At 36.3% G+C, this 26,921-nt stretch overlaps 2 protein-coding genes across 4 annotated transcripts in view; both read left to right on the forward strand.

The window, feature by feature from the left end:
• LOC144437183 (FH1/FH2 domain-containing protein 3-like) overlaps positions 1–26,921 on the forward strand; it is a 104,099-nt gene that overhangs the window by 45,183 nt on the left and 31,995 nt on the right. For 2 of the 3 annotated variants that reach the window (XM_078126066.1, XM_078126067.1), the window contains 11 exons: positions 18,550–18,624; positions 19,253–19,312; positions 20,305–20,334; positions 20,671–20,730; positions 22,449–22,505; positions 23,017–23,076; positions 23,504–23,584; positions 24,186–24,218; positions 24,454–24,501; positions 25,856–25,897; positions 26,056–26,124. In XM_078126066.1, coding sequence (XP_077982192.1) covers positions 18,550–18,624; positions 19,253–19,312; positions 20,305–20,334; positions 20,671–20,730; positions 22,449–22,505; positions 23,017–23,076; positions 23,504–23,584; positions 24,186–24,218; positions 24,454–24,501; positions 25,856–25,897; positions 26,056–26,124 — 615 coding nt within the window. The remainder of the gene's footprint in view (positions 1–18,549; positions 18,625–19,252; positions 19,313–20,304; positions 20,335–20,670; positions 20,731–22,448; positions 22,506–23,016; positions 23,077–23,503; positions 23,585–24,185; positions 24,219–24,453; positions 24,502–25,855; positions 25,898–26,055; positions 26,125–26,921) is intronic. The other variant, XM_078126068.1, reaches the window with a different exon arrangement.
• On the forward strand, positions 126–17,291 carry LOC144437296 (uncharacterized). The gene is made up of 11 exons (XM_078126220.1): positions 126–215; positions 834–1,101; positions 2,764–4,782; positions 6,505–6,555; positions 8,185–8,286; positions 8,824–8,880; positions 9,533–9,649; positions 10,156–10,263; positions 11,420–15,649; positions 16,231–16,290; positions 17,062–17,291. The coding sequence occupies exons 1-11, from the start codon at positions 126–128 to the stop codon at positions 17,289–17,291; spliced, it is 7,332 nt and encodes a 2,443-aa protein (XP_077982346.1).

A 26,921-nucleotide genomic window follows, 5' to 3' on the forward strand; every position in this document is an offset into this window, starting at 1 on the left:
CGTTGTACCTGGTTGCATGCAGATATAGACGTTCTGGGATTAGCATTCATGTGACAGAGTGTTGGATAACATTGCATCACTTTGACTATAACATATATTATAATTATGGTAAGAGTTAAGTCTTAATGGCCCATGTCAGGTTAGGATTAGAATTTGGTGAGAAAAAAAAGTTGTCTAGCAGAGCTGTAAGAAAGGTTGATCATGCACAAAAGAAGGTATGCGATCCTACTTGTACCTCGTCCTTGTGGTCCTACTGGTAATATATAACACTAGTGCAAGAACCTGGGATTCAATCATGGGTCTTTAATGTTAGGTTGTTTGTCATCTCATTCCTATTGTGGTGAATGAAGTGTGTTTATTGTGGTATTAGAATGTCTTACAATGTTATCCATGGTTTATTATACATTGTGTATCTTAATTACTTGTAAGAATATTGTCTTGTGTTTATGTTTTAGGATTGCTTGTAATAACAATTTCCATGTGTGCATGTAACACGATAGTTGAATCATTCCTTGTGTCCTGTTTGAGGCTAACTTGTCATTTAAATAACCACATTGTGTTTGTATCAATCTGTCATTGATGACTCAAACCATGTGTTAACCTTACTGGTGTGTGGTTATATGCCTTGTTTGTAATTCTGCCAGTTTCTTTTTGTGTTTATTTCAAAATGTGAATCATTTTGTGTCTTAACCTTTGAATGTACTATTAAGTGTGGTTGATGCTTGGTTGTAATCCTACCACTCTCTTTCCTTGGTCTGTTTGTGAAATCTGTATCTTTATGTGTCTGATGTGCTCATAATCCAAACCACTTTCCATGCATATTAAATATCAAGATTTATGAATCATACCAACCCATCTTTGCTGCTGTGTTCAATGCTCCAGAACCTTCCAGTTTCTTCCCTACTGCTGTGTTCAATATTCCTAAACCAACCAGTTTGTTCCTTACTGCTGTGTTCAATATTCCTAAACCAACCAATTTGTTCCTTACTGCTGTGTTCAATATTCCTAAACCAACCAGTTTGTTCCTTACTGCTGTGTTCAATATTCCAGAACCTACCAGTTTGGTCCTTACTGCTGTGTTCAAAACTCCTGTGCTTACAAGTTTGTTCCCTACTACCAGAATCATAGCCATCTTAAATCTGTTATTGTGTTTTTGAGGCCTGCTTGTAATGTAATCCTGTCAGGTTCTTCCACACATTTCACGCTATCTGACTCATTCCTTCTCTTTAAATATTGTATATCCATATCCCAGCTACTTTCCAAGTGTTTGTATACCAAGATTGATGAATCACTTCAAATATTTCCCTTACTGCGTGTTCAAAATCAAAGCTCATAAAACAGTTTTTTTTCCCCCATTGTGTATCATGCTATCATGACTCATTGAGTCATTCATTCCTTGTTGTGTTCTGTCCTTACCCACATACATGTGTTTCCTTCTTACACTGTTACTCTGCAAAGACCAAGATGTGGAGGACGTGTCTTATTTTGTTATCCAATCACCATTCCCTAGTTCAGATGCACATAATTGTGAGTACTGCTGCACTTCTATCCTTACTTAGTTTTCTTTTCCACTTTTCCCCTTGCTCATGTCCAGAAGTTACATTTCAGTGTCACAAAAAGTGTTTCCATCACCAGTCAGCAGTCATCAACATACCAGAAACACATTTATAAGGCAACTATTTGAATACACAAACAGACTGAACCCATTATTTTCAAAGTTTCTCAAACACATAGACTATCAAACCATACACTAATCACCAGACAGCTTCATTTTAATATACTGGCCCTGTCAATAGGGAACTTGCAAACCTGCCATGTTGAATGTTGCATCATGGGGAATGTGATAATAGATACTAATCAATTAGTAATGTAAACAATGTTGATACAGTGTTTGTAACCACAAATAATCAATTCATAGTGACCCTGACCATTGTGGGAGGTTAATTTTATCAGTAGCTGCAGACTAGGTATTGCAATAACCACAGATAATCCCATAGTCCTTTGCATCTGAGCATGCTCAGTCTGGATTGCAAGTTCCCTGTTTACATGTAAAGTCTCTAGTAAAGCAATAATAACAAACACTAGACACCTATTTCATATCATTCATATAATTGTATAGTCTTCTATAGACTAATTCACCATATTAAAGTATAAGACACTTTGCTGACAACATGTTCACCTATTTCAATACTTTTCACATGTCTATCATTTCAGATGTCACTCCTACCTAGCTTAATTAATGTACCACAAAGTCTCACTTCTTGTGGTTGTATTTCTTCAGTCTTTTTGAACTCATATTGTTTTGTTTCATCCCCTGTGTTGTCCACAATGTTGCCCTTGTGTGTATGTTTTCCACCACTCTAAGGCTATTCTGAGTATGTAGTCAACTTAGGACCACAGATAGACTCTTCTTCTGAGTCTTCTTTCTCTTCAAGTGAGTATAGAACCCCTGTCTTTCCACTATCTTCTCTACCTTCTCTTTCCACTTCTCCCCATCCTTCTCTGTTTCTTTTCTCTTCCTTTCTTTTTATAGTTTGTTTGTTTCTGCCGTGGTCACTTTCGTTTTGTTGTACACTTGAGTCGCTTGGTTTTTGGCATTCGTATTTCTTCCTTGAGTGTTAAGTCATTTATACTGTCTCATTGACAATTCTTGTGATTGATTGATTGATTGATTGATTGATTGATTGATTGATTGATTCTGTTAGTCTTGAGTTTTATATAACTTAGAGTCATGACTCAACATTTGCTACCTTGTACCACCAGGCACTGAGTACACAGTAGATTTTGACATCAAAGAAGTTGAGGCAGAGAATTCAGATATGGTAGAAAAATCTGATGATGAATCTGCAGTTGAGTCTGCAGCAGAAATATCAAACACTGTAGAAAGATCTGATGATGAGCCTGCAGTTGAGACTGCAGCAGAAATAACACACACTGTAGAAAAATCTGATGATGAGCCTGCAGTTGAGGCTGCAGCAGAAATATCACACTCTGTAGAAAAATCAGATGATGAGGCTGCAGTTGAGGCTGCAGCAGAAATATCACACTCTGTAGAAAAATCAGATGATGAGGCTGCAGTTGAGGCTGCAGCAGAAATATCACACTCTGTAGAAAAATCAGATGATGAGGCTGCAGTTGAGTCTGCAGCAGAAATAACACACACTGTAGAAAAATCTGATGATGAGGCTGCAGTTGAGGCTGCAGCAGAAATATCACACTCTGTAGAAAAATCAGATGATGAGGCTGCAGTTGAGTCTGCAGCAGAAATAACAAACACTGTAGGAAGATCTGATGATGAGGCTGCAGCTGAGTCTGCAGCAACACACAGTAGTATTAGTAGTCACCATTCCCACTCGTATTCTGACAATGTCTTTGAGTCATCTAAAAGTGATGATGGCGACATTGGATCAGCATCATGTACAGATGACAAATTAGATTTTCTAGAACCATCACAAACTGATAACACCTTGGCAAATATATCGTCAGTTACATACGAGGTAAACAGTGCTGTAGATGTAGACACACAGAAAGATGACGACACCTTGGCAGACATATCTGTGACACTGGACAGGAACGGTTCTGTTGATTCAGACATAGAGAAAGATGACATCACCATGGAAGATATAGCATCTGTTACATTGGACATGATCAGTACTGTTGATACAGATACAGAGAAAGCTGACAACACCACAGGAAATATGTCGTCTGTTTCAGTGGACAAGATCAGTTCTGTGGATTCAGACACAGAGAAAGATGACAACACCACAGAAAATGTATCGTCTGATACATTGAACATGATCAGTACTGCTGACACAGAGAAAGACTTAAGTGAAGATATAGCAGATTCTGATTTTTGTCATCTCGGGGAGGTTGAACCATTGGACTGTGAGAAAACAGGTCATTCTTCTTCAGAGGAAACATCTATATCATTTTACAGAATTGAACTCGGTGTAAAATCTGGTGAATGTCAGTCGCATCCCAGTGAGTCCATGACAGAAGCCACATTGCAGGATGTAGATAAGGTTTCTGAGAAAGGGAAGGAGTGTTCAGCGGAACTGTGTAGTGATGTCGACGATGTTTTGACAGGTAAACCTCAAACAGATCCATTCCAGTCCGAAAATTTTGACGACAGTAGAGTCGAGGTTGTTCGTGAAGTTGATGAACAGACTGAAGATGAGACAGCTGATTCAGGTTTAGGGAGTGTTGAAGTAGTAAGTATGACAAGACAGGATGCCGTAGATGACACTGTTACTGAAGTCTCTAGCTCCACACAGCCTGTAGAAGAAGAGAATGTAACAGTACTCATTGTTGGTGAAGACGTAGACCAGGAACATGACTCCAATGAGAGGAGGCTGTTTTTTGATGCTGTGAGTTCAGAGGGTGATGTTGTAGAAATAGCCATAGTGAGCTCAGAATGTGATATTGATATGACATACACACAACCAGCATGCTCAGGTGATGTGATTGAAACCCAACAGGAAAGTTTTGAAGGTGATGTGGTTGAAACACAACAAGAACACTCAGAGGTTGATGTGACAGAAACAAGTTCTGTGGCGGATAAAATAGAAACACTTTTAGCAAGCTCAGAAGACGATGCCACAGAAACACAACCAGTGACTTCAGAAGTTGATACCGTAGAGACATCAGCTGAAGTTGTCGCCATTTCTAGACTGGATGAACAATCTAAAGGAGATACGTTTGATGAAAATAACAGTGGCACAAATAAAGCTCAGGATACTGTGACAGACTCAGAGATGCTAGATGCTGAACAGCTAGCTACCAGTGAGTACTATGCCACTATGTATGCCCTGCTAAGGGTTGGATATCTGAGAATACTAACTCCTGACGTGTGTATTCACTGAATTCGTCTGCTGCATACTCAACCACACTGTGTTTTTATTCGTGCTCATTTGATGTATACATTTGCACCTTTGTTGATGTTCACATAACATTTGATGTTTTGTTACTTGTTTCTAACCTTTTCAAATGTGAGGTTTTACAGTATTTCATGTGTGGCCAATATATTTGGTGTATCTAACAACTTCAATGTGATTTTGCAGTGGTTTGTTTCTGGCCACAATGGTTGGCATTTCTGTTATAACACACATTTGTGGCACACACACACACAGATATCCACAAGAAGTTGTAGATGGAACATTACAACTCCTTCAAACAAAATATGTTTACATTAAGTTTACCACAAGTATATAAGATTAAGATAAAAGCAGTGATGATTGAGCTATATAGTATCATCAATGTTTATCATTTTCAAGCACAATTGTTAGGAGACAGATGAAAATTCGTAAATTTTTCAGTTAGTTCAAGGCTGATGCAGATTACCTGTACCTGCCTGAGGATACTTGTCGTCATTAGTTAAAATCCTCTTTCTCCCTAGGGGGTATTTGTTTGTACACAACTAAGTACAAGTTGGGAGAAAGAGAAATCCCTGGTCTTTGTAGTTGTACCAGATGAATATTGTTGGCCTGTCCATTCCAGGGTGTATGGTCAATCATTTGATAATAATGATACACACTTAAAATGTTGATACGAGCTATTAGGGCGGAAGACACGCTAAGATGATAAGATATATGCTGTGTGTGAATGAAAGCATTACAGTTAAAGATTAGCATACGTGTGTGGCTGGGACACAGCTGTGAGAAATGAAGCTATGTTTTAACAGGGATAAGATATTATAACAATAAGATGATGAGATATGTGCTGTGTGTGAATGATAGCATTAAAAGATTAAGATAAATGTGGGGCTAGGATACAGCTGTGAGAAATGAAGCTATAGTGTTGAACAGGGATAAGATATAACGGTATAAGGTGATAAGATATATATCTAAGTATGAGGCTAAGACACATGTTTATGAGCACAGTAAGAGATAAACTTGGCCAAGATATAATTGTGTAGATGTCATACGTCAAGTGTACATCATTGAACTGAATACAACAACAACAGCTGAAGATCGTTATAAGTAATTAAGTCAAAATATAATAGAAAATAATGTATTCTTTGTGTTTTAGAACTACTACAAAATAGGATTCCAGGGAAAGGAAACCACATTTCTCACTTAGGTGGTTTAGAGATAAGGATATAGAATACAGAATTTTATGGAACAAAGTTAGGATCAGTGTGCATTCAAAGCAAAACTTTGATATACTATGATGACTCACAGCAAGTTTTTGAGACACACTAAAATTTGGTGTCACCTTAGGCTATCTCTTACGACATGTATGTTTTGACTCACCAGAAAACCCTGTTTGACCCCCGGCAAAAAAGTGTTCACTTTTATGAGGGGCTGCAAAATGTACATAGAGAGAGAGAGAGTGTTTGTACTAACTGCATTACATCAACATTATAGAATTGATGATGATCACAGAGCAGCTCTGTATGTGAAAATACATCAACTGTACAAGTCTGGTTTTTGTGTGGTTTTCTTGTCTATCTAATTTCAAAATCCTCTCCTTATTTTCTTTTCTCTTTCCCTTTAACATTTTTAGTTTTCCAGTCTACAATGTTATTTCACCTTGAAGCTGTAGACACTGACACAGGTATTCAGTGCTAGCAAAGTTTGTTTTGAATTATGTCACCATTTCATTTGATGCAGATATTCTTACCCCCCTGTCTGAAATTTAACATTTCAGACATAGGGTCATGTTGTCGAGATTTCTAGCTTGTGACTTTTGTTTCAATTTTTCTTTCCTACTTTCAACTCAGGCTTCTGTGCTGTTTCTAAGATAAAATGTTTTTCATATAGTCTGGGAATTACCGGTACATTGTATTCGTCCATTTTATGAAAACCTAGGCCTTTTACCTAGTGTGTTATATATGAGTGATTTACAGACTCATTGTATTATCTTAAAATACCTGGACTAATAAGTAAATATGAAATTCATAGATATTATGCTCACACATTGTTTTGTTTAGAAATGTCTGACACACATTCTTGGCGAGGGAAAAAAATGTTTCCCCATTTCAGTCACCGTGAATTTACTTTTCTTTTTTTTTTTATTAATTGATGAGCACATGTTAATGATCACAATACATAGCAAAACATTGTTCTAAGACATTTGCAATACCACTCATACCACCTAGTACACACACACACACACACACACACACACACACACACACACACACACACACACACACATACATACATGCATACATACATACATACACACACACACATACATACATACACACACATACCTACGTACATACATACATACATACATACATATATACATACATACATATACACACATACATACATACATACATACATACATACATACATACATACATACATACATACTTACATACATACATACACACATACACACATACATACATACATACATACATACATACATACATACATACATACATACATACATGCACTTAGTACACACACACACCAAAAATAAACCAAGAAAGATAAAAAATCACCTTAATTTATGTAAAATTGCATGTAATTCTGGAAGGTAGAATAGTCTATAGACTCAAACTTTGTAAAATTTGACATGCATAGTAATATTTAATGCATTCAAAGATATACTTGTCTAACTTTCACTGGTAGATAAATTGATTATGTAGATAACTTGTGATTATGAGAGAAACCATTAGTGAGTGTTTTTGTTGTTGTTGTAAAGTATTGTCTTCACCATTTCATATTCTATGATAGTGGTGTTCAGTGACTTTCCACATCAAGTTAGTTGAACAAAAATTGTTGTAAACCTGTAGTCACTAGCATCACAAAGGTGTAGCCTCAATGTAGTTTTTTGCGAGAGACAGTGGTACAAATAATCCATGTATGGCGAAGGACAGATACAGAAAAGTGCCCACCCATTGAAAGTGGTACTAATTAGGTTTATGCTAGGGAGTTTAACCCTAGTCCTGTCCTGAACTTAACAGTAGCCCTGACTCCCTAGTTAGAATACAAATGTGTACCTATGATACAGTCAGTCCATTGTTCTTCATTCTGGTAGAAATTCAAACATGTTGAAAATCATTTGATAGGTTTCAGAATAAGACATAAATTCTATTTTTGACTCTTCCACTAGTTTACCTTGTACCTATCTAGCCAATGTTTACACTGGTAACTGACAGGCTATGTGTGTTTATTCAATAGTCCAGTTTCCGAACTCTGCTGAAATATTGTTTACCATTTGTTTTAGCGTTACCCACTGTACAAGAACCAGCAGATGAAAGTAATAATGCTGTATTTATTGCAAAACTTCCACCACCACCACTACCTTCTTCACCTCCTCCTAGTCTTAGTAAGTATCTTTCTCCTCTCACTCTTTCTGTCGTCTATTTCACTCATTTACAAATATGCCATATTCTGGTTATGTACCTTGCAGTTACTTTCAAAAGAAGTGTCACTAGAGGGCGCCACCCCACTGAAAAATGAGGGCTATAATCACATGGCAGTACATATGGCAGTCAACAAAGTGCGACGCCAACAACTCTGTGAATTCCAATGAATTACATGAAATCAGCCACAGTTAACACGATATTTAACTGGTTGAGAATGCAACCAACTTTAGCCTTGAAACACTTGGAAATGCTTAATTTTTCAAAGGAAGCGATAGTACCCCAGTACTGAACCCTCACTTCTGGTCCAAAAGCTGCTTACGAACAGCACTCCTAGTGGCCAGACTATAAAATCTTTTGTTTTTCTGGTAACTTGTATATGGCATATTCTATCTGTGTTTTCTCTTTTGAATACAAACTGTTCTTGAAATGTGATTCTCTGTAAATAAGCATTTTATCTATGTGTCTATTATTTCATCTGCTTTACTTTGTCTCCTAAGGTGAAGAACAGAATTCTCGTTCAACTTCAGTAAAGACTCCTCTTAAACAAAACGAAGGTATTGGAAGAACTTTTCTTTCCTTACTCTTTCTGATTTTTCAGAATGACTAACTTAAATCACTCTCCTAACACCTAACTATCTTTTTATCTCCTCTTACTAATGCTTTACTTTCTTCCCGAGATGAAGACTTCATGTTATTTCTCCCCCGTTCATGAAAATGTCATGTAATTTTATCCCCCATTCATGTGCTTGAAAACTGCATAGTGGTCAAAAGAAACTAAATATACTGTGTCTTATTTATTCTGCACAGGGCATGCTGTAAAAATAACATACATAGGTGTTTCAAATATTGTATACAGTAAGCAGTAGGCATTACATGATGAACACTGGTTTATCATAAAGCTAACATACATGGTCATTTAAAATAGTGGTTTATTGTAAAACTAACATACAGAGTCATTGAATTCGTAACTTTATCCTGAAATTAACATTGCTCAGTAAACCACCTTGTTCATAGGCATGGGACATTACCATGATAAAAGTCATTTGATCGGGGTGAAAGTAAATCTCATTATTGTAAAAGAGTTGTTAAAAAATTCGTTAAAAAATGCACAAACTTTAAAGATTATTTTTTAGTTGAGATTGTGAAGCACTTTGTTGAGAAAGCATGTTGATATCACTCTCTTGCGTTTTGTTGCCTGACTTGAAGCTGGAACGTACACAGTTTTATACATAAATGAGGACGACATCAGACTGCCCTCTGGTGGCAAAGATTGTCATAGTGAGAGAGTGTCAAAATCTGATTGGTCAAGAAATGCACTGACGTGTGAGTATGCACACATTTGTAGGGACTATTTTGTTGCACCGATATCTTAACATTTATGGAAACTAAAATGTTTATGAAATTAGTGGAACGTCTAACATGATAACAATCGGATCAATTGCTGGAGAAGAAGTTCGGTCATGTAAAAAGTTTTGAAGTAGAATGCATTAAAAATTTCACAACTGTCAATATAGTTTCAAAGTTTCTGGCAATTTAAAAGAGCCTGGTATTATTAAATGTTTCCAAAGGTTTGCAGATATTTATGAACAACTGTCAGCATGCCTGATTCATCCTTAACTGCATGAACATTAGAATATTTAACCTAGTTCTAGTAGGGTATTTGCAAGATGATTTGTACATGCTTGTGAAGTTTATATGTACATGCTTGATATTAACTGAAATGATGTATATCATCTATTTACAAAATTACTTCATTTCACTATGAAATATGTTGTGGGTTCTGATAGTTTGTTTGTTTGTATGTATGTATGCTGCTTCTTCTTCTAAAGCACACAACAAAAGAAATGAGAAGATCTCAAAAGTAACAACACCTACTGATGAAAAGGACATTATGGCATTTCTGAGATCGGGAGTACAAACAAGCAGTGATCAATCAAGTGAGTGTCTGGTATTAAAACACAGCTAGGGTCACTGAAAATATATGTGACACCTGGCTATTTTATGGCATGTTATACACAGTCGCTGTTAATCAGTTGCAGTGATTACAGTTCATATTACAGTGTTTGTTAAATATAGCCAATGTTATTCATTTACAGGAGACTGTAATGTACTCATGAAACCCAGTCAACACTGATCATGTGTGTAAAAATGCGACAGTCATGTCAAACCCAGTTAATGTTTAATTTACAGTGTATTTCAAATAACATGGTGCCAGTCAAACTAAGTCAGTATAAACCATTTACAGTTAATGGTCTAAAGGAAATGTATGCTAGTCCAAAAGGTCCAGTCGTTGGTCCACTTATGTAACCACTTGCTACCCTGGCTAGGTGCATGCCAGACCCAGTGGAACTGAATCATTCATAGTATATTCAAATGCGAAGGGAAAAATGAAACCAAGTCACTGTAAATCATTTACAGAGTACAGTCTTGAGGAGGTGCACGACAAAGTCAAAAATTAACCATTTGCAATATGCAGTATATTCAAATGGCAAGATGCTCAACAAGTCAGTCACTGTTATTCATTTACAGTGTACAGTGGTGTTGGTATGATATTCAAATGATGAGGTGCATGTTATATCCAGGTCACTGTTAATCATTCACAGTGTACAATCTAGAGGAGGTGCATGTCTAACCAGGTCACAATCAACCATTTATGGTATACACTATTTAAAAATGACGAGTTTGCATTTCAAAGCAAGTCAGTAAGGTGTTTGTTAAATCCTGTTTTCTTAAATGCTAAAGTTTGGAACTCAATTTTCCCAGATTTTAACTTTACATAATCTCGATTATTGCTATGAACCTGACTCATTGTTAAGTCAAAGGATAAAAGGGGATATTTTGAATTGAGACCCTGTTCTTAGGGAGATTATTCTTCATTTAAACTCATGATGAAAAAACTCCCCAAAATATAAAGTCAAAGGAACCTGTAGTCTTTCGGTATGATTTCCTCAAAGATGTGTGTTTACACTTTCATGCTAATGAATGAGATTGCTGCCTATGTGTTCATTATATTCATCTCTTGTTCTTTCTTTTCTTTCTTTTTCTTTTCTTTTCTTTTCTCGACTACTTTGCTGTCATTTGTGTTCACTCCAGTTGACATTACATCACCACAAGAAGTTAAGGAGAGTAATAATAATCATTACAAAGAAAATAGAAATATGAAAGTACCTAATCATGAAATGTCAGAGAGCCATTTACTTAGCAAACATGAAAGTGATATGCCAGAGAGAAAACATTCCAGTAAAACTAAAGACACAGATATCTGTGAAATTACAGCAGGTCAACAGCTTTTGCTACCTTCCATAAGTATTGAAGATGATGAGGTGTTCATGTCAAATGCAGATGATGACAATGTTGCATCTCAGGACAATAAACTACACCTAAATTTTGTGAGTAGGACAACGGTGAGGTTGAGTTCATCAGGAAGTTCACCATCAACACCGACTGGAGATCAAGGCTGGTTCTTCACTGAAAATGTTAAGTCACGTGATGCAAAAGACGACACTGACAAAGTAAAATTACACACTGATGCAACCTCACATGATAACTTACATAAAGTCAGTCAAGAAACCAAATCAAAGAAAGTACAAGATGACAAAGAAGTGACAAAGTTAACAGTGAACAAAAATGATATATCATCTCAGAATTCCAAAAGGGAGTTGCAGGCCGACTCTTCTGGAATAGGAGCTGATATTTCGTTAAGCAAGGAACCAGTGATGGTGTCATCTGGTGATGTCACTGGCAATCAGCATCACCTTTCAGATGAACCAAGGTCAAGTTTATCAAGCATGCGAGGGGTGAGATTAAGATCCAGTACAAGTGAGCAATTGTTTTCTGGAGAAAGTGAGGAAAGCAATGAAACAGACGATTCCATTCCATATGTGGTCACGGAGGGTGAACCAATGCGAGAAGATCACCGTAAAGAAAGAAGAAGGAAAACCATGAAATATGCCACTGAAATATTGGGGGGATCTAGAGATCATGAACAGAGGACTGAAGATACAAAAGGACTACCTAAAAAACTACTAGTAGCTGTGGAAGCTGAGGTCTCTGACAGAATCAGAGAACATTGTTACACAGTTGATTTGAAACTCCCTGTGATTTTGCACGAGACTGTTTCTGTTTTCATCACCCCTAAAGTTAAACTCATTAAAGTTCTAATTACTGAAATGAAAAAGAACATCAGATGTATGACAGAAGCTTGTGAAGAGTTTGTGAATATCGGAGAGACTAGAGTTATGAAAAATTATTATGAAGATGATATGATCAACTTAGCTCACCAAGTTGATGTTGAAGATGTCAAAGAGGTGATTGACTTCAATAGCTGTGTCGTTCATGAACGTCCAACAGTTAAAGTTACCGACAAACCTGTTTTAGAAGAAGCTTCAAGAACATATTGTAAGATCTTACAGGCAGCAAGTATTCCTGAACCCAAAGAAACAAACAAAGGAAGACATAGAAAAACAGCAACTGAGAAAGGGAATACGGATGCTGAAATTTTGCCAGCTGTGACTCAAAGGGAGACAAAATGTCAAGTTTCTGAGAAAAGTAAGGATGAGATTCCAGAGACAAAGAGGACATCCAGAACTCCCAAAAAGTGGGAAGAGGATGAAGAAGAAGACATAATGAGTTTCCTATCTTGTGGATTCTCAGGGAGCCGGAGAAGAAACAGAGCTAGAATACAGGAAGAAGATGATGATGTTATGAATTTTCTGTCACAAGGATTTGTTGAATCGGTGCCAGAACCTGTTGTTGAGGAGAAACCCCAGTCAAAAGTTCCACATGAAGAAGAAAAAAGACAACCTGAGGTAATAGAAGAGAAGGGAGACAGAATTAGAGATGAGATCTGCGATGAAACAGCTGCTATCTCAGAAGATGCAGTTGAAGAAGAGCCAGAGCATTCATTTTTACAGAGACAGGCTGTCACTGATGAACAGCAGATTGATGGAGATGATGGAGATGGATACAAAACTGATTATGACAGTAGTAGTAGTTGTTTTGATTACGATGGAGGAGAAACTGACACATCATTTATGGAAACAGACAGTGAAGCTGCTTTTGCAGATGATGAGGAAGACGATGTTATGGCTTTCCTTTCGAGTGGATTTTCAGCATCAAGAAGGAAACGTCAATACTACAGGGCCCCACAACCAGATGATGATGAAGATATCTTCAGACTTCTTGCAGGTGGTGTTACAGATGCTGCACCCACTGTGAGAATTTCAGTACCAGATGACAGAGAGAGTAGAGTTGAAAGGCGCGAGGCAAGGTTACCATCTGTTGAAGAGCCTGCTGGGGTTTGTGCAAGAGTAGATGCACATGAAGATGATGAGGATACTCTCAAGGCCACGTCATCTGAGGAATCTGACACCACTCTCGAGGAGGAAGATCATGAATACTTTGAAAGGGAAGATGAAGATGATGATGATGATCTCACACTAGGAGAAGCCTCCAGGAGACCTCTGAAGCTAGAATTCAGAGAAGAAGGATATGATGAAAGTGATGAAATAGTGGAAGTGCCCGATGATGTTGAAGTAGTTCTTGACAGACGACTTGATACTATACCTGAAGTTGATGTTGAGGAGGAAGAGGACACAAGAGTTTGTCTGTCAGAAGCTGATACTGCATATGGTTCTGCCATAGATTCAGTGGGCTCCTCCTCTACTGATGAGGACGAAGACATCCAAAAGGTTACAGAAACTGGTATTGATAACAGAGTATCTGATGCCAAGCTTGCTGCATGTGAACTTCAGGAGGAGGAGGTGGAGGTGGAAGAGGAGGAGGAGGAGGAGGAGGAAGAGGATGTAATGCAGTTCCTTGCAAGAGGATACAGCCCTAGATCACGAATTAGACAACAAAGATGGGCAGAGGAAGAGGATTCAGATGATATAATGAAGCTGCTTTGTCAAGGTTTCAATGAAAGTGCTTCAGAAGAATCAATTGTAGCTGCTGAAGAACTGTCTGAAAGGGCCAGATCACCAGAGCTGGTCATAACACAGGAAGAAGTTAAGGAATACTTCAGGGCTCAAGCAGAAATGACAACAGAAACAGAAACAGAGTCAGAATTGGAAACAGAATCAGAAGTAGAAATGAGAGAAAGTGAGGAGTCAGAGTCAGAGGAGTTGGAAGAATACGAAGAAGACGATGAAGAAGAGTATGAACAAGAATATGATGAGGACGATTATCTTATGATGCTACTTGGTCAAGGTGTCAGTACAAGAAGGCCTAAAAAATTAAAAGCCAGGCGACCTGTGAAAGAAGAACCATCAGCTAGGGTGGAGTTACCGACAATTTCAGTCAGACCATCTGTAACAGAAGAAGTAAAAGTTGAAGAAGATAGCGAAGAGGAAGATGAAGAACTTGAAAAGTTAGAGATCATAGAAGAAGGAGATATACCAGAGTCTGAGGATGTCTTCCTACCTGACGTTTATAGACGAGACATAAAAGATTCAAAGACAAGAAGTAGAACATACATAGAAGAAGATGATTATGTTCCAAGGACTGAATCAAGACAACGATATGTTGAAGAACCAGAGGATGAGGATTTCATTATGGCTTTGCTGTCAGGAGGCGATAGGAGTCTTTCTGAGTCACTGACATCTGTGAGTGGACTATCAAGCTCAGAGGCTGAAGATAGAGTGATATATGAAGAAGAGGTAGTAAAACCTGTGTGGATAGAACCTAGATATCTTGAAACAGACTATGAATCTGAATCTGTCAGCGAGTTAGAAAGTGTAGATGATGATGAAGAAGAAGAGGCTGAAATTAGATTACATCTCAGTGAAGAGGTACAGGAGGTAAAGCCAGCGTGGATTGAACTCAAATGCCATGACACAGGGTATGAATATGAATCTGATAGCGACTTAGAAAGTTTAGCTGATGAAACAGAGGCTGAATTTAGATTACATTTGAGCGAGGAAGTTCATGATGCAGAACTGCTTTCATTCACTGTATTTGTTGTCAAATCAGTTACTTTGTGTGTTGATGTTGAAGATGAAGAAAACATTGTTGAGTTTATGGAGACAAATATAATACCTGTGGGAGGACAAAGAGATATGCTTCCTATTATCGAACCTGAAGAACTGGTCGTTCAGCTAGCCAGTAAACTGGTTGAGAGATACACCGTGCAAGAAAGTAAAGTGGTTTCTAGGGTGACTGATGAAAATAAGATGTCAGAGTCAGAAGCCAATGCTGCTCCCATGGAGCTTGGCTGGACAGAAGTTACAAACAAAATTGAAGAAACTGCAGAACTATTGGACGAGATGGTTTACAAAGATACTAGGAAACGAAGAGGTGTTGTCGCTTCAAAACAAGACGCATCAAGTGAGTCTGACATGCATGTTTTTATTGTATGTCACATCTCAAGGAGTGATTATACGTCTAACAGCATGGTTGTCGTGTCAAACAAGAACACTAACAAAAAAGGAATTTTGTGTCATTGAGGAATTTCCAAGAGATACATGATTTATTGCTACAACCACGGAGTTCGGATGACTAACCATATTATACAGTAACTGTAAATGCATGTCGCTGAATATACAATCTAATCTATAACAAGAAAACTCGCTGTGCACAGAGTTGAAATCTGGAGGTGCTACTAAATGATGGAGCTAGCAAAATAAGGCATGTAGTCAAGCGAACTTGTTGATGTGCAAGTTTGAAATCTCCAAATGCGTCTAACTGATGTAGCTAGCAAAATAAAGCATGTTTTCACTTCAGTGAAATCCAGTGGTTATTTAATCAATAACCCATATTGCAGAACTGTTCACATGGAAAGGAAAAAGCAATGTAAGATTTGTAATTACTAGCTTCAACCTTGCATGGAAAACATTTTTGAGAGTGCTGTCATGGTGTTGTTAATGACATAAGACCACCGTTATCATGCCATATACTTTCCTTCATAGGGGATTTATCAACAGTTACTTCGTCAATGAAAGACCGTGTACCAGAACTGGGTTCTTCCAGTGAGTATTCTCATGCTAGTCATAATCACATGTCAAAGGTCATAACCACATGTCATAGGCCACCACTGCATGTCAGAGGTCATGATGAAGCATCAAGGCATTATGTCTAGATAAGAATGAGAGTTCTGAAACCATATTACTTATTTTGTATATCATGTTGTATTGTAAATAGACTATACACTCACTATTGTACATCCTGACCAACATCTTACAAAAATGGTAACTGTAATCTTGGGCTAAAATATACCAAGAACAGCTGAACAAGTAGTTTAGTAATATAAGCACTTTTTTCCCATGAAGGACTTTCGTCCTACCGAAAAAACAAACAAACAAAACAAACGAGCGTGTTATGTCCATTCATCTGACCAGTTCTGTGGCTTTCTCATCATCTGTAATTCCATATTTCCATCAACCTTCACATCGGTATTTTTATGGGTACAAGAACATCTGAATCCACATAATTCATGTGATGTTAGGTAGTTAGAAATATAAAAAAATATTTTCAATAAAGGACATTGTCTTTACCGACACAAACAAAGAAGTGAGTTATGTCCACTCATCTGACCAGTTCCGTGGCTTTCTCTTCATCTGTAATTCCATATTTCCTTCAACCTTCATATTCATATTTTTATGGGTACATCTTCCTTTGTAAGGTTTTCCCTACATTCCCATGTCAGCAGTCAGTGGGACTTTCAAAGCTTGTGGGTGTGAGTAATCAATCATTCTTAGATGAAATTCTTTCCACATCATGTTTTTTGTTGTCCCAAATAGAAGCTACTTCCCCATGTTCAGAATTCCTTCTAACTTTGTCAGCACTCTCTGACTTTCTGTTACTAGTGGGTGTGTTCATGTCTGCGTTCTCTGTTGGAGTGTGTCTTGGTAACTGTCTTAGAGGACCACCGTCCTCTTTGTCACCCACTGGAACTGGTCAACTGATTTCTTCATCTCCGGCTGCCCTCTCAGCTGTGGAAGGTATATCGTTGTTGGCATGTTCAGTGTGAAGTGTCTTCTAACACTAATATGGCGATTCGACAATATGATTTCCGTACAGAAATAGATCTGAGTCAGAGTCTGTGTACTCACAGTGCAAAAGTGCATGTAACTACTGTTACAGTGTTTGCCCTAGCTATAACACTGCAGATAGTTGATGTCTTCAAAGTACTGAACACTTATCATAGAAAAGATGGTCTGGTGTGAACTAAATAATACTTTCAAATGACTTACTGGTTGAATCTTGTTTTCTAATTGATCACAATTCTGCATGTCCACTTTCCTGTTTCACTTTTCTATATCAGCACTTGTAGTAGAACAGTTTGGCATTGTACATATTTTATGAAAGACATAACTGTAACATGGTAGTCTTTGTTCTAACATGTGGTAGAATGATCACCCTCAGTCCAGGCATTCTTCACATCTGACTAATCCCCCTCAGTCTAGTGTATAATATGACAACAGTTGATATTACATATGAATCACGTAGCTAGACTTAGATGGTTTGTCATCTTATTAAATCAAATAAAGCCTGAGTTTGAATTGTTGTTGTGAATGGGATTCCTGTAACAAGTATGTCAATCTATTTTGCATGTGTACAAATTTAGTTGTGATTTTTCATGAAAGTATATTCCTGAACCATGGATGGTCCTTTGAATTTGACATCAAGCAGGATAACTAGTGAAACTGACAATAGAATGCATGTTATATTCGAGATAATTGACTTTAAAAGACTCTGCTTACGATAGAGTCACTGTTTTAATGGCTGTATTAAAGTCAGTATCTTGTGTACTAAACATCACTTCTGTTCAAACCAGGTATTGAACTGACGCCTTGATGATTAGCATGTACAAATCTGAAGTTTTCTAACAGGCCATGTTGTTAATATGCAGTATTTCAAATAGCTGAGTACACTTGTCAGTCATTCCTGTACTAATGCTTATTACTTTCAGAATGTTAGTTTTTCGTATTATTCTGTAACATAGAGTAGAGCTTGGTCATCTAACTAGATTCTTCTGTAACACAATTAAAGCATATTTAGCTGTACTCGAACATTAGCTTCATTTTGTCTGATGGTTTGTAAAGTCTAGATTTGTGTTTCTGCATTTTGAAATGTCTATGGTTATGCAACAAACTCTACTCATCAACACTATGCCAGGAAATGAACACATGCTAAATTGTGCATGTCTTTGACTAAAAATATCAACTTTTGTAAAGTGGATTACTGTATATTGATAATGTCGGTAAAATATAATGTCTGTATCATAGGTGTGCCTCCTCCAGGACTAAGTGTGCCACCAGTATACAACATAAAACCACCAGATAATGCAGATATAGATGAACGTGAGTAGATAGGGAAAACTTGTAGAGTAGCAAAGTACTAAGTAATTAAGACAGCATCAAATTAAGATACAACCATGTATGATTAACTTAGCATACAAACCTAGTTATTAACACAGCTATTTAAGCTTATACTGCATTTGATGTATGTAGGAGCAATACTGTGGAGTACTTGATATCTTGATTTTCTTCTGTGTGGCAGAAAAAAAAATTATTCCTCGTAAAAAGAAAGTATCCCACAGTGTTAGTTTTCCTATTGATAAATACCGCAAACTGACCACCTTTCTTAAAGGATAGTCTAAAAAAAGTAGAAATTCAGTGTCTTTGCTCAGGTTTTGGTACCTCAGGAATGGAAAAGCATAAATCAGGTAAAATTTACATCGATTTCCATACCTTGTACCATAGCTGTAGGCAATCATATTTAGTGACATATAGTTCCAAATATGACGAAATCTTCAAACTGTAGCTAAATACTAGGTGCACATATAACTATAGTTGAGTTGTCATTTGGTGTGCCAGTGTTTGTTTGCAGTGTTAGTTTTTCAGTCAGAGTTGTCGTCTTTATATCAAGGTAATACTTGATTTGAAAACATGGTTCTTAATGATTTGTTTTCTTCTCTGTTAAATGAAGATGAGGAATTAGAACTTCTTGGATTGATAAAACAAGGTGATGATGACTTAGAACCTGATAGTGAGTATGATAAGCAACATATGCATGTATATATGTATTGTGATGTGTTCTAGATTTGTATATAACATGATGACTGTATAGTTTAGTTTATACTAAAAATTTAGATATTGTCAATTGTAACAAAGTATGCCAAAGAAGTGTACAAATAGCGTCAAACATTATTAACCGTTATAATTGATGGTAGTATACTAACCTGAATATTATGCATATCTGTCCCTTTCCATTGATGTTATTATAATAACAATTGAATCTTGGCATGTTCAACAAATAAATAATGTAACTTTTATAGATAGCTTTACTTTGGATATGAAATAAGCATAATCCTTCTGTCACAATCCTCATGGCTTCCAGATATATGTTAAATAAGCTTACAAAATCTTTTCATGAGACATAAAATTACTATGTGAACTACACATAATGTCCAGAATATTCAGATATTGTCATCTGATATTGTTCTCTTAACCAAGTGTCAAATGTGTTGTACACACTGTCCATTTACTTCCATCTTTGTGAAACAGTTTTGACTAGAAGCATTGGCGATTTTAGTACTGTTTTTGTATGGAACTATTCTGACTATCAGAATCTTCAGACTCTTTTTGACAAGTAATACTCAAGAAATGATATATTCTTATACATATTCTTGCTGGGCCTACAATAAGGAAATGTACAGAAAAATAATGTCGTAAATCAAATAGTACATGTCATATCAAATATATGATTATGAAAGTTAATATGTTGTAGAGACGTTGATGTTAACATTTCATAGTTGACAGTGTCATTGCTAGTTTGACTTCGTGTACATTATATATTCAGCATGTGTTACTACTAACACATCATAATTAGGACTTTAAGGATAACACTTAACATTCATGGAAACTGGTAGTTAAATAGCAAGATCTTACGTTGTGTTTGGTAGAGCAGGATTCATATTTAAGCGGAAGTTAATTGTTTTCTTATACTTTGATTCGTCTGTTTTATTTCCTACTTTATAGCCGATGGTAATTATGTGACAGTTCCAGCTGGTAAGTTGATTGTCACAACGTTAACTCACCCCTTATTGTCCCTGCTCACTTGACAGTGAGTCTAAATCGCATAGAATGACGACTTTATAAAGTAGATTTATTTTGCATTTGTGATGATTTTTAAGTCATGATTGACTTCCTTTATTGAGAATGATAAAAACCCAATGCTTTGTTGCTATATCAAACATGGGCTCAATGTGAATGCTTGGCGACCAGGCCATTCTAAGCTGTAAAGTAGCAATGAGTATAGTATAAAAATGACTGAATGTCATGCATAAAATGACTGAATGTCATGCTTTTGATGATTAATGTGCTGATATACCTTTTTCCTGCAAGAAGGCAATGAAGCATCTGCTCCTAGAAAAACAATCAAGAGAATTGAACCTAAAGAAGATAGTAAGTGTTGCATGTTGTACCAAAGTGCTGTGTGACATTGCACCTTACACTGTCCAATAATTAGTGTCTTTCCATCGACTACAATCCACCGTACTAAAACTGCACCACTTGTATATGGCTTAGAGAGTTTTCATACACACTGTCCAGCGTGATGTGAATTTAATACCTTTTCACCGAGTGTGATTGTGTAACACCAACATTCAGGATAGTTCTAAGATTGCTTTCTATCTTGTATTTCAAGTATGTATGTACAGTACAGTCAGGATGTTTATAAGACTAAAATGCAGTCCTTGGTTGTGCTCCGATAAAGCTGTACATGTTTGTGTGTGGTATAGATTATCAGAGCACCGAGAATGATTGTATTTTACAGTCTTGATGTCTATGGCACGTTGACGTACATAATTAGTATCATATCAGATTCACAAACGTCTTGAAACTTGAGTCAAATCATTGATTCAAAATGTCTATATAAATTAAAATTGCCCACGTGATAACGTCGGCACTAACTTGAAACAAACAGACAGTCAGAGTCAATTTTGATGGTTTATATCATACTGATGCTATTGGTAGGGAGTGACATTTGTTCTTGATTCTTTACTTTGACTGGTCTCATCCAATCTATGAAGTTTTAATGTTGATCGTCTGTCCGATCTGAAAATAGATATACTAGCTGTCATTGAAGTAATATAAGTGAAATGATAATGAGGGAACCACACCACATTTGTGCACTTGATCTGTGTCAATGTCATTAATCATGTTGTCTTTTTGAGTGCAGTATAAATTTATGTGTTTACTGAGTGCAGTCTAAATTTATGTGTTTACTGAGTGCAGTCTAAATTTATGTGTTTATCTTAAATTAATATCGGTAACTTCAAAGGTTGGTTTGCAGTGCTTTTTGTGTACTGTCTGTTGTAATTCACAGATAAAGAGTTTGTCCCAAGTTTAAATCACCTGTACCTAAATAACCAATCTATGTGTTATTGGTAATGAAGTTTGTATTTTGTTGTACCAATCTTTGTTCCAAATTTGATTGTTTTCTATCCATTGTCATGATCTGCTGTGGCCTTCAGTATTTTGGCAATCATCTGACATCTTTGAGGTGTATGTGAGAGTAACTTATGTTGGATAGTATTTGCAAAATAAAAGTAAAAAAAAGTTAATGTTTCTTCAGTGGGTTGAATTCAGATTAGATACTCAATACATGTGCATGTATTAGGTGATATGAAATATTGGATCATCACTTGTGTTAGGGATTGAAAATCAAAACTGCAAAAAGCCCATACTTTATCACCTGAGAGCCTGAAAGAATGATTCACTTGACTGTGTACATTAAACTGTACTAGCTCATACTTGGCATCATTTTGTGACAAATAGATATGCTTAGTACTACCAGCACTCAAGAATTGGCATGTTTCTGTTCACCGTACGTGAGGTAGCATCCGTAAGAACAGCAGTTGGTATTAGGTGCTATAACTTGTAAAGTCGTATGTTTTGGGGTTACAAGTGATTCTCCAGAGTGATAGCTGTACAGTACCAGTTCTTTTAAGGGCTTCATACATAAACCTGTTGTGAATACTTTAGAGTAGCACCTTCCACATTCAGAAAGATGAATCATTCAAAACCCCGACTTTTGTAATGGCCTTTTCATCACATTCCATCTGATCATCATAAACTATTACATATTTTAAACATTTGCTTAAATGTCTCCTTTTCCTAAGGTGTGCTAGCAGCAACTATTAAGCACTACAAAGACCAGAATCCTTCTGGAGAAGAAAGTAAGCTATCAAACTCTCTATACTTATATTCATTTTGACTGAATTTCATCTCATTCTTGTTCCCCATCATGTTTGTGAGACATAGCTTGAAAGATTTGTCATATACGACACTCTTGTTATCCATGCACTAACAAGTGAATGAAGGAGTAGACTTTACACAGTGGCAAATCTTTCAGTTTGTCTTAGACACTACCTTTCAATCTACACCTTGCTCATCATATACTGTATTCTTTTACATAGTGATATTTTTGAGACATCAGACTTTTCATTTCTTTTATCTCTTCTCTGTTTTGTTTATAATGTTATTTCTGAGACAGTACTTTTCAACACTACGTATCTCTCATCTCACCTCATCTCATTCCATTCTGACTGTGTACTTTTCATTGTGATATTTCTGAGATGCTGGGCATCTCATTTCTTTTATCTCTCATGTTAAACTTTTCACTTTCTTCATCATGGTATTTCTACACCACTGTACATTTCATGTCTTTCCTATCTCTCTTCTCACAAGGAGACTACAGGCCTTCATATCTGAAACAGAAACCAACCGATCTGACTGCTGACGTTGGCAGTGAGTAACTGTTCTTCTTCATATCTGCCTCTTTCCATCCTTTTTCCTTCTATATCCTGCTTTTATTTCAACCTGAGTTCAGAAACTGGATATTGTAGTTGCTGATGAAAAGCTCAAAAGCAGTGCCATAATGTATGATTTATAGCAATGTACATGTAACAGTACGAGTCCCCTACTTGCGATTGCCCCCTTACTATGATTACCCCTAATTGCCATTACCCCTCTAATTGCGATTCCCCCTCTAATTGCGACTACCCTCCCTCAGTATGATTACTCAATCATAATTTTGAGTGCAAGTGTCATGCAACAGTAGTAACAGAGATGTCTTCATAAATATATCACCCAACCCTGCATTTGCTCTTTAAATAAGCGATCCAGCTAATTTAGAATGTAGGTGAATGAGAACTTTTATTTTCTTTTACTTAAGGTGATTTTATTCAAGTGCAGAAGGATTACTATAACATGTTATCAGATACATATGTGCTTGCATCTTTAAGTCATGCCAGTAGTAAGTATTGTCATACAGAAAACCAGAAGTCTGCATGATGATGCGGTTGTATTAACCTTTGACCTTGACTTGCTGTGCCTTTTAGCAGTGATACGATATTATGCTGTGTTACCAACCTAAAAAAAATAGAAGTTATATTTTTTGAACTTACTTATTAACTTTGTAGAAGATGTAGAAATGTATTTATAATTTTTCAACTAATGTAGTGAGTTGAATCTTGTGCATTTTGAGATACTAATAATAGAATTAACGTTACAATGGAGATTTGATTTTCCTGTCGTGTTGTGCACCAATGTAGAGTCGGTTTTCACACACACTGTTGACATTTACATGCAAGTTTTGTGATGTCAGGTTTCCTCGCACTGTCAACATCTACACCTAGTCGGGGTGATGTTGGTTTTTCTTGCACTGTCCACATTTACATCTACATTGTTCAATGTCAATTTGCTAAAAACAATTGACATTTACATGTAGTTTGTGTGATTTTGAGTTATAAAAAATCTATGGTTTTGTCTTTCCAGTTGTGGTTCGGTGTGTATTAACAGTAAAAGGGCTTACTTTCACACTTTTATGATTGTTATATCTTTCTTTTTATTTTGAGGTGATCGTACAAAACAAAAATCTGATCAAGAAAGTAAGTTACATGACATTGTGATTCCTGTAGACCTAGTAGTCCCTTGTTGTGGTTTTTCACTTCTGTATTCTGTCCATTTTCTAGATTTCTTCCCTTCTCTCTTCTTTTCTTTTCTCTCTTAATCTTCACTTTCTCATCTCTACTTTCTTTCTTTCCACTTGTGATTGAAAAAAGTTGAGGTTTCCAATTAACATAGGTTTTCTTTCTGTGGGGTTTGTTCACTTCATGTTTTAAGGGGAACCTACTAGTAGTACCAAGCAGCCGATACCACCTGCACCGGAGAGTGAGTGCTTTGATTTCACCATCTTACTCTTGATGTAGTGTGTACTTGGCTTATACCTAATGCATGTACAGCACCCACCGAATGTGTGTATGTGCATGTGTTTGTGTGTGTGTATGTATGTTAGTACTGGTGTGTATGTACGTGTGTGAGTGAATGAGTGAGTAAAGTATGTTGTTAAGTGTCGGTGGATAGATTTTACTGAGCGCCTTCCTGAAAAATGTCATGAGCTCTTATTAAATGTTATGTGAGGATTTTGCAAGATATAATATTGACCAAATCAGTATTCGATATTTGCGGCTGAAATATTAATGAGGCAATTAATATAGGTTTCTTAAATCGTATTAGCACTTTTTATGATACTTTGTTCATGAAACGACTAGACACAAAAAATTATCATCTTAAATTTCATGCTGTCTGTACGGTACTGGCAACAAATAACACATCAAAATGTACAGCATGATTTTAACAAAATAAAAAAAATCGAACCCTTTATGATGGCAAGAAATTAAACCATGTTGATTGCACGTTGCAATGCAAGGGTATACAAGTTTATACTGTGTTTCAAAGGAGTGATGTATAATGGAATCAAGGGCTGTAAGTTGCTGTATGTTATCTGGTTACCATCGGTGGTATGAAGGTCCAGATTGTTTCGTCCTGCTCACTTGACATAAACTATAAATGATCACACTTTTGTCCAAATGACGATAACATTAAGACCACTTATTTCCATCCATCATTTTACATGTAATCATAATCTTCAACTTGATCAGATAGGTAATTTTATTTGCACCTTCATTTTGATTAATATGAGGATAAATATGACTTTTAATAATTTATCTACCAAAATTTCAAATTTCAACTACTTTAACGTTATCAAACGTTTTTAGCAATCAATTAATTTATTATAACATTACAAATAACAATACATTTATCTTTCCATGAAAACTTGAAAAGAATTTATTGAAAAATAATGTAATAAAAACATATACCATCAGTAATAACACCATGTAAAATTCACTAATGATATCATCTTGAGAGATCTCAATTGGTATAGATCATCATTAAAAGATTAAATATTATATCAATATAGTAAAAGTCGTAATAAAATACCATCATTTGTCATCAAGGAATTTATTGTCTTATAAAGTTGAAAGTATCATCCAAGATTAAATATAATATTTAACACAAATGGTTAATTAGTATGCTCTGTGAGATTGTCATTGATGTGAAGATATATGTCATCATGTCCACATGGAGTCTATGTACGTGGAGATCGACTGAGTGATGGCTTGGCATTGTGTTTGTGTGGTTGATCATTGAAGCTCACAGAAGTCCATTTTTTTCTCCCCTAAAGAGAATCGTATATCAAACAAAGAGACTCCCCAATCCCCTGAGGGTAGGTTTCTTTCTTTTCATTCTTTCTGTCTTTCATTTTCTTTCTTTCTTTTCAAAATGCCACTTCATTCTGTTCTCTCAATTCTTGATCTGTACTTGATCACATATCTTCTGATGCTCAAAGTCTAATTTTCTTCATCATTTATTTTGCTACCAAAGCTGAGTTAACTTCTGGGCCACTCTGGCCATCACAGAGCCCTGAAGGAGAAGAAGGAGAAATACTTTATCGTAAGTTTTCTTAGCCTTTCTCTGGAGAGTCCTAACAAGCCTCATCACATTTTTCTTAATCCTGTTTTCAAACAACTTATGCATGCATAAGTTTTCTTTAGCTACATTAACATTGATCTGTTACACAAAAACCTGCAATACACTAACAAGTAGGTAGGTTCGAGCAAGGAGGCTGTATGCCTCCGAAAACAGACTTTATCAACAATGTTAATTTCAGGAATGCAGCCCGATCATTTTACTATACACTAACATTAAAATAGTTTTAGCATAGAATAACAAGACTGAGTATATTCTACAATGTTGACATCTCTGAAATGATAACTTCATAACTTTATTTCTTTTCTGTAGTCATCTTAATTTTAGGAATTTTTTTTTGAAATGTATAAATTTAAGATAACAGGAATAGTCAATATCTAATATAATTAACCTCTCTGCACGATAAATATCAAACACAAATATGGGTTGATTTTGTTGGAATTCACACATCTATTTCAAACCATTACAAACATTCCCTTAACTGCTATGAAACGAACACTGACAATATTTATATGTAATGCAGTGTCACAAGTCATTAACAAGTTTTAGCTCTGACATTACACTCAAGTGACCATGTACACCTCGTGTAATATAAATGACGTAAGGATTTGTATATATTATAATGATGACAGCATATTTGAAAAGAGCATGCATGGACGTTATGAATACGTGTTGTTAAGAAATATTCAGAGAAAGAATTAAAATGTTATGTTTATTTTTCTTCAATAACTTGTTTGTATATGGCAAGCAGCCTCTTGTTT

The sequence above is a fragment of the Glandiceps talaboti genome, chromosome 7 (assembly GCF_964340395.1).
Source record: "Glandiceps talaboti chromosome 7, keGlaTala1.1, whole genome shotgun sequence".
NCBI lineage: Eukaryota > Metazoa > Hemichordata > Enteropneusta > Spengelidae > Glandiceps > Glandiceps talaboti.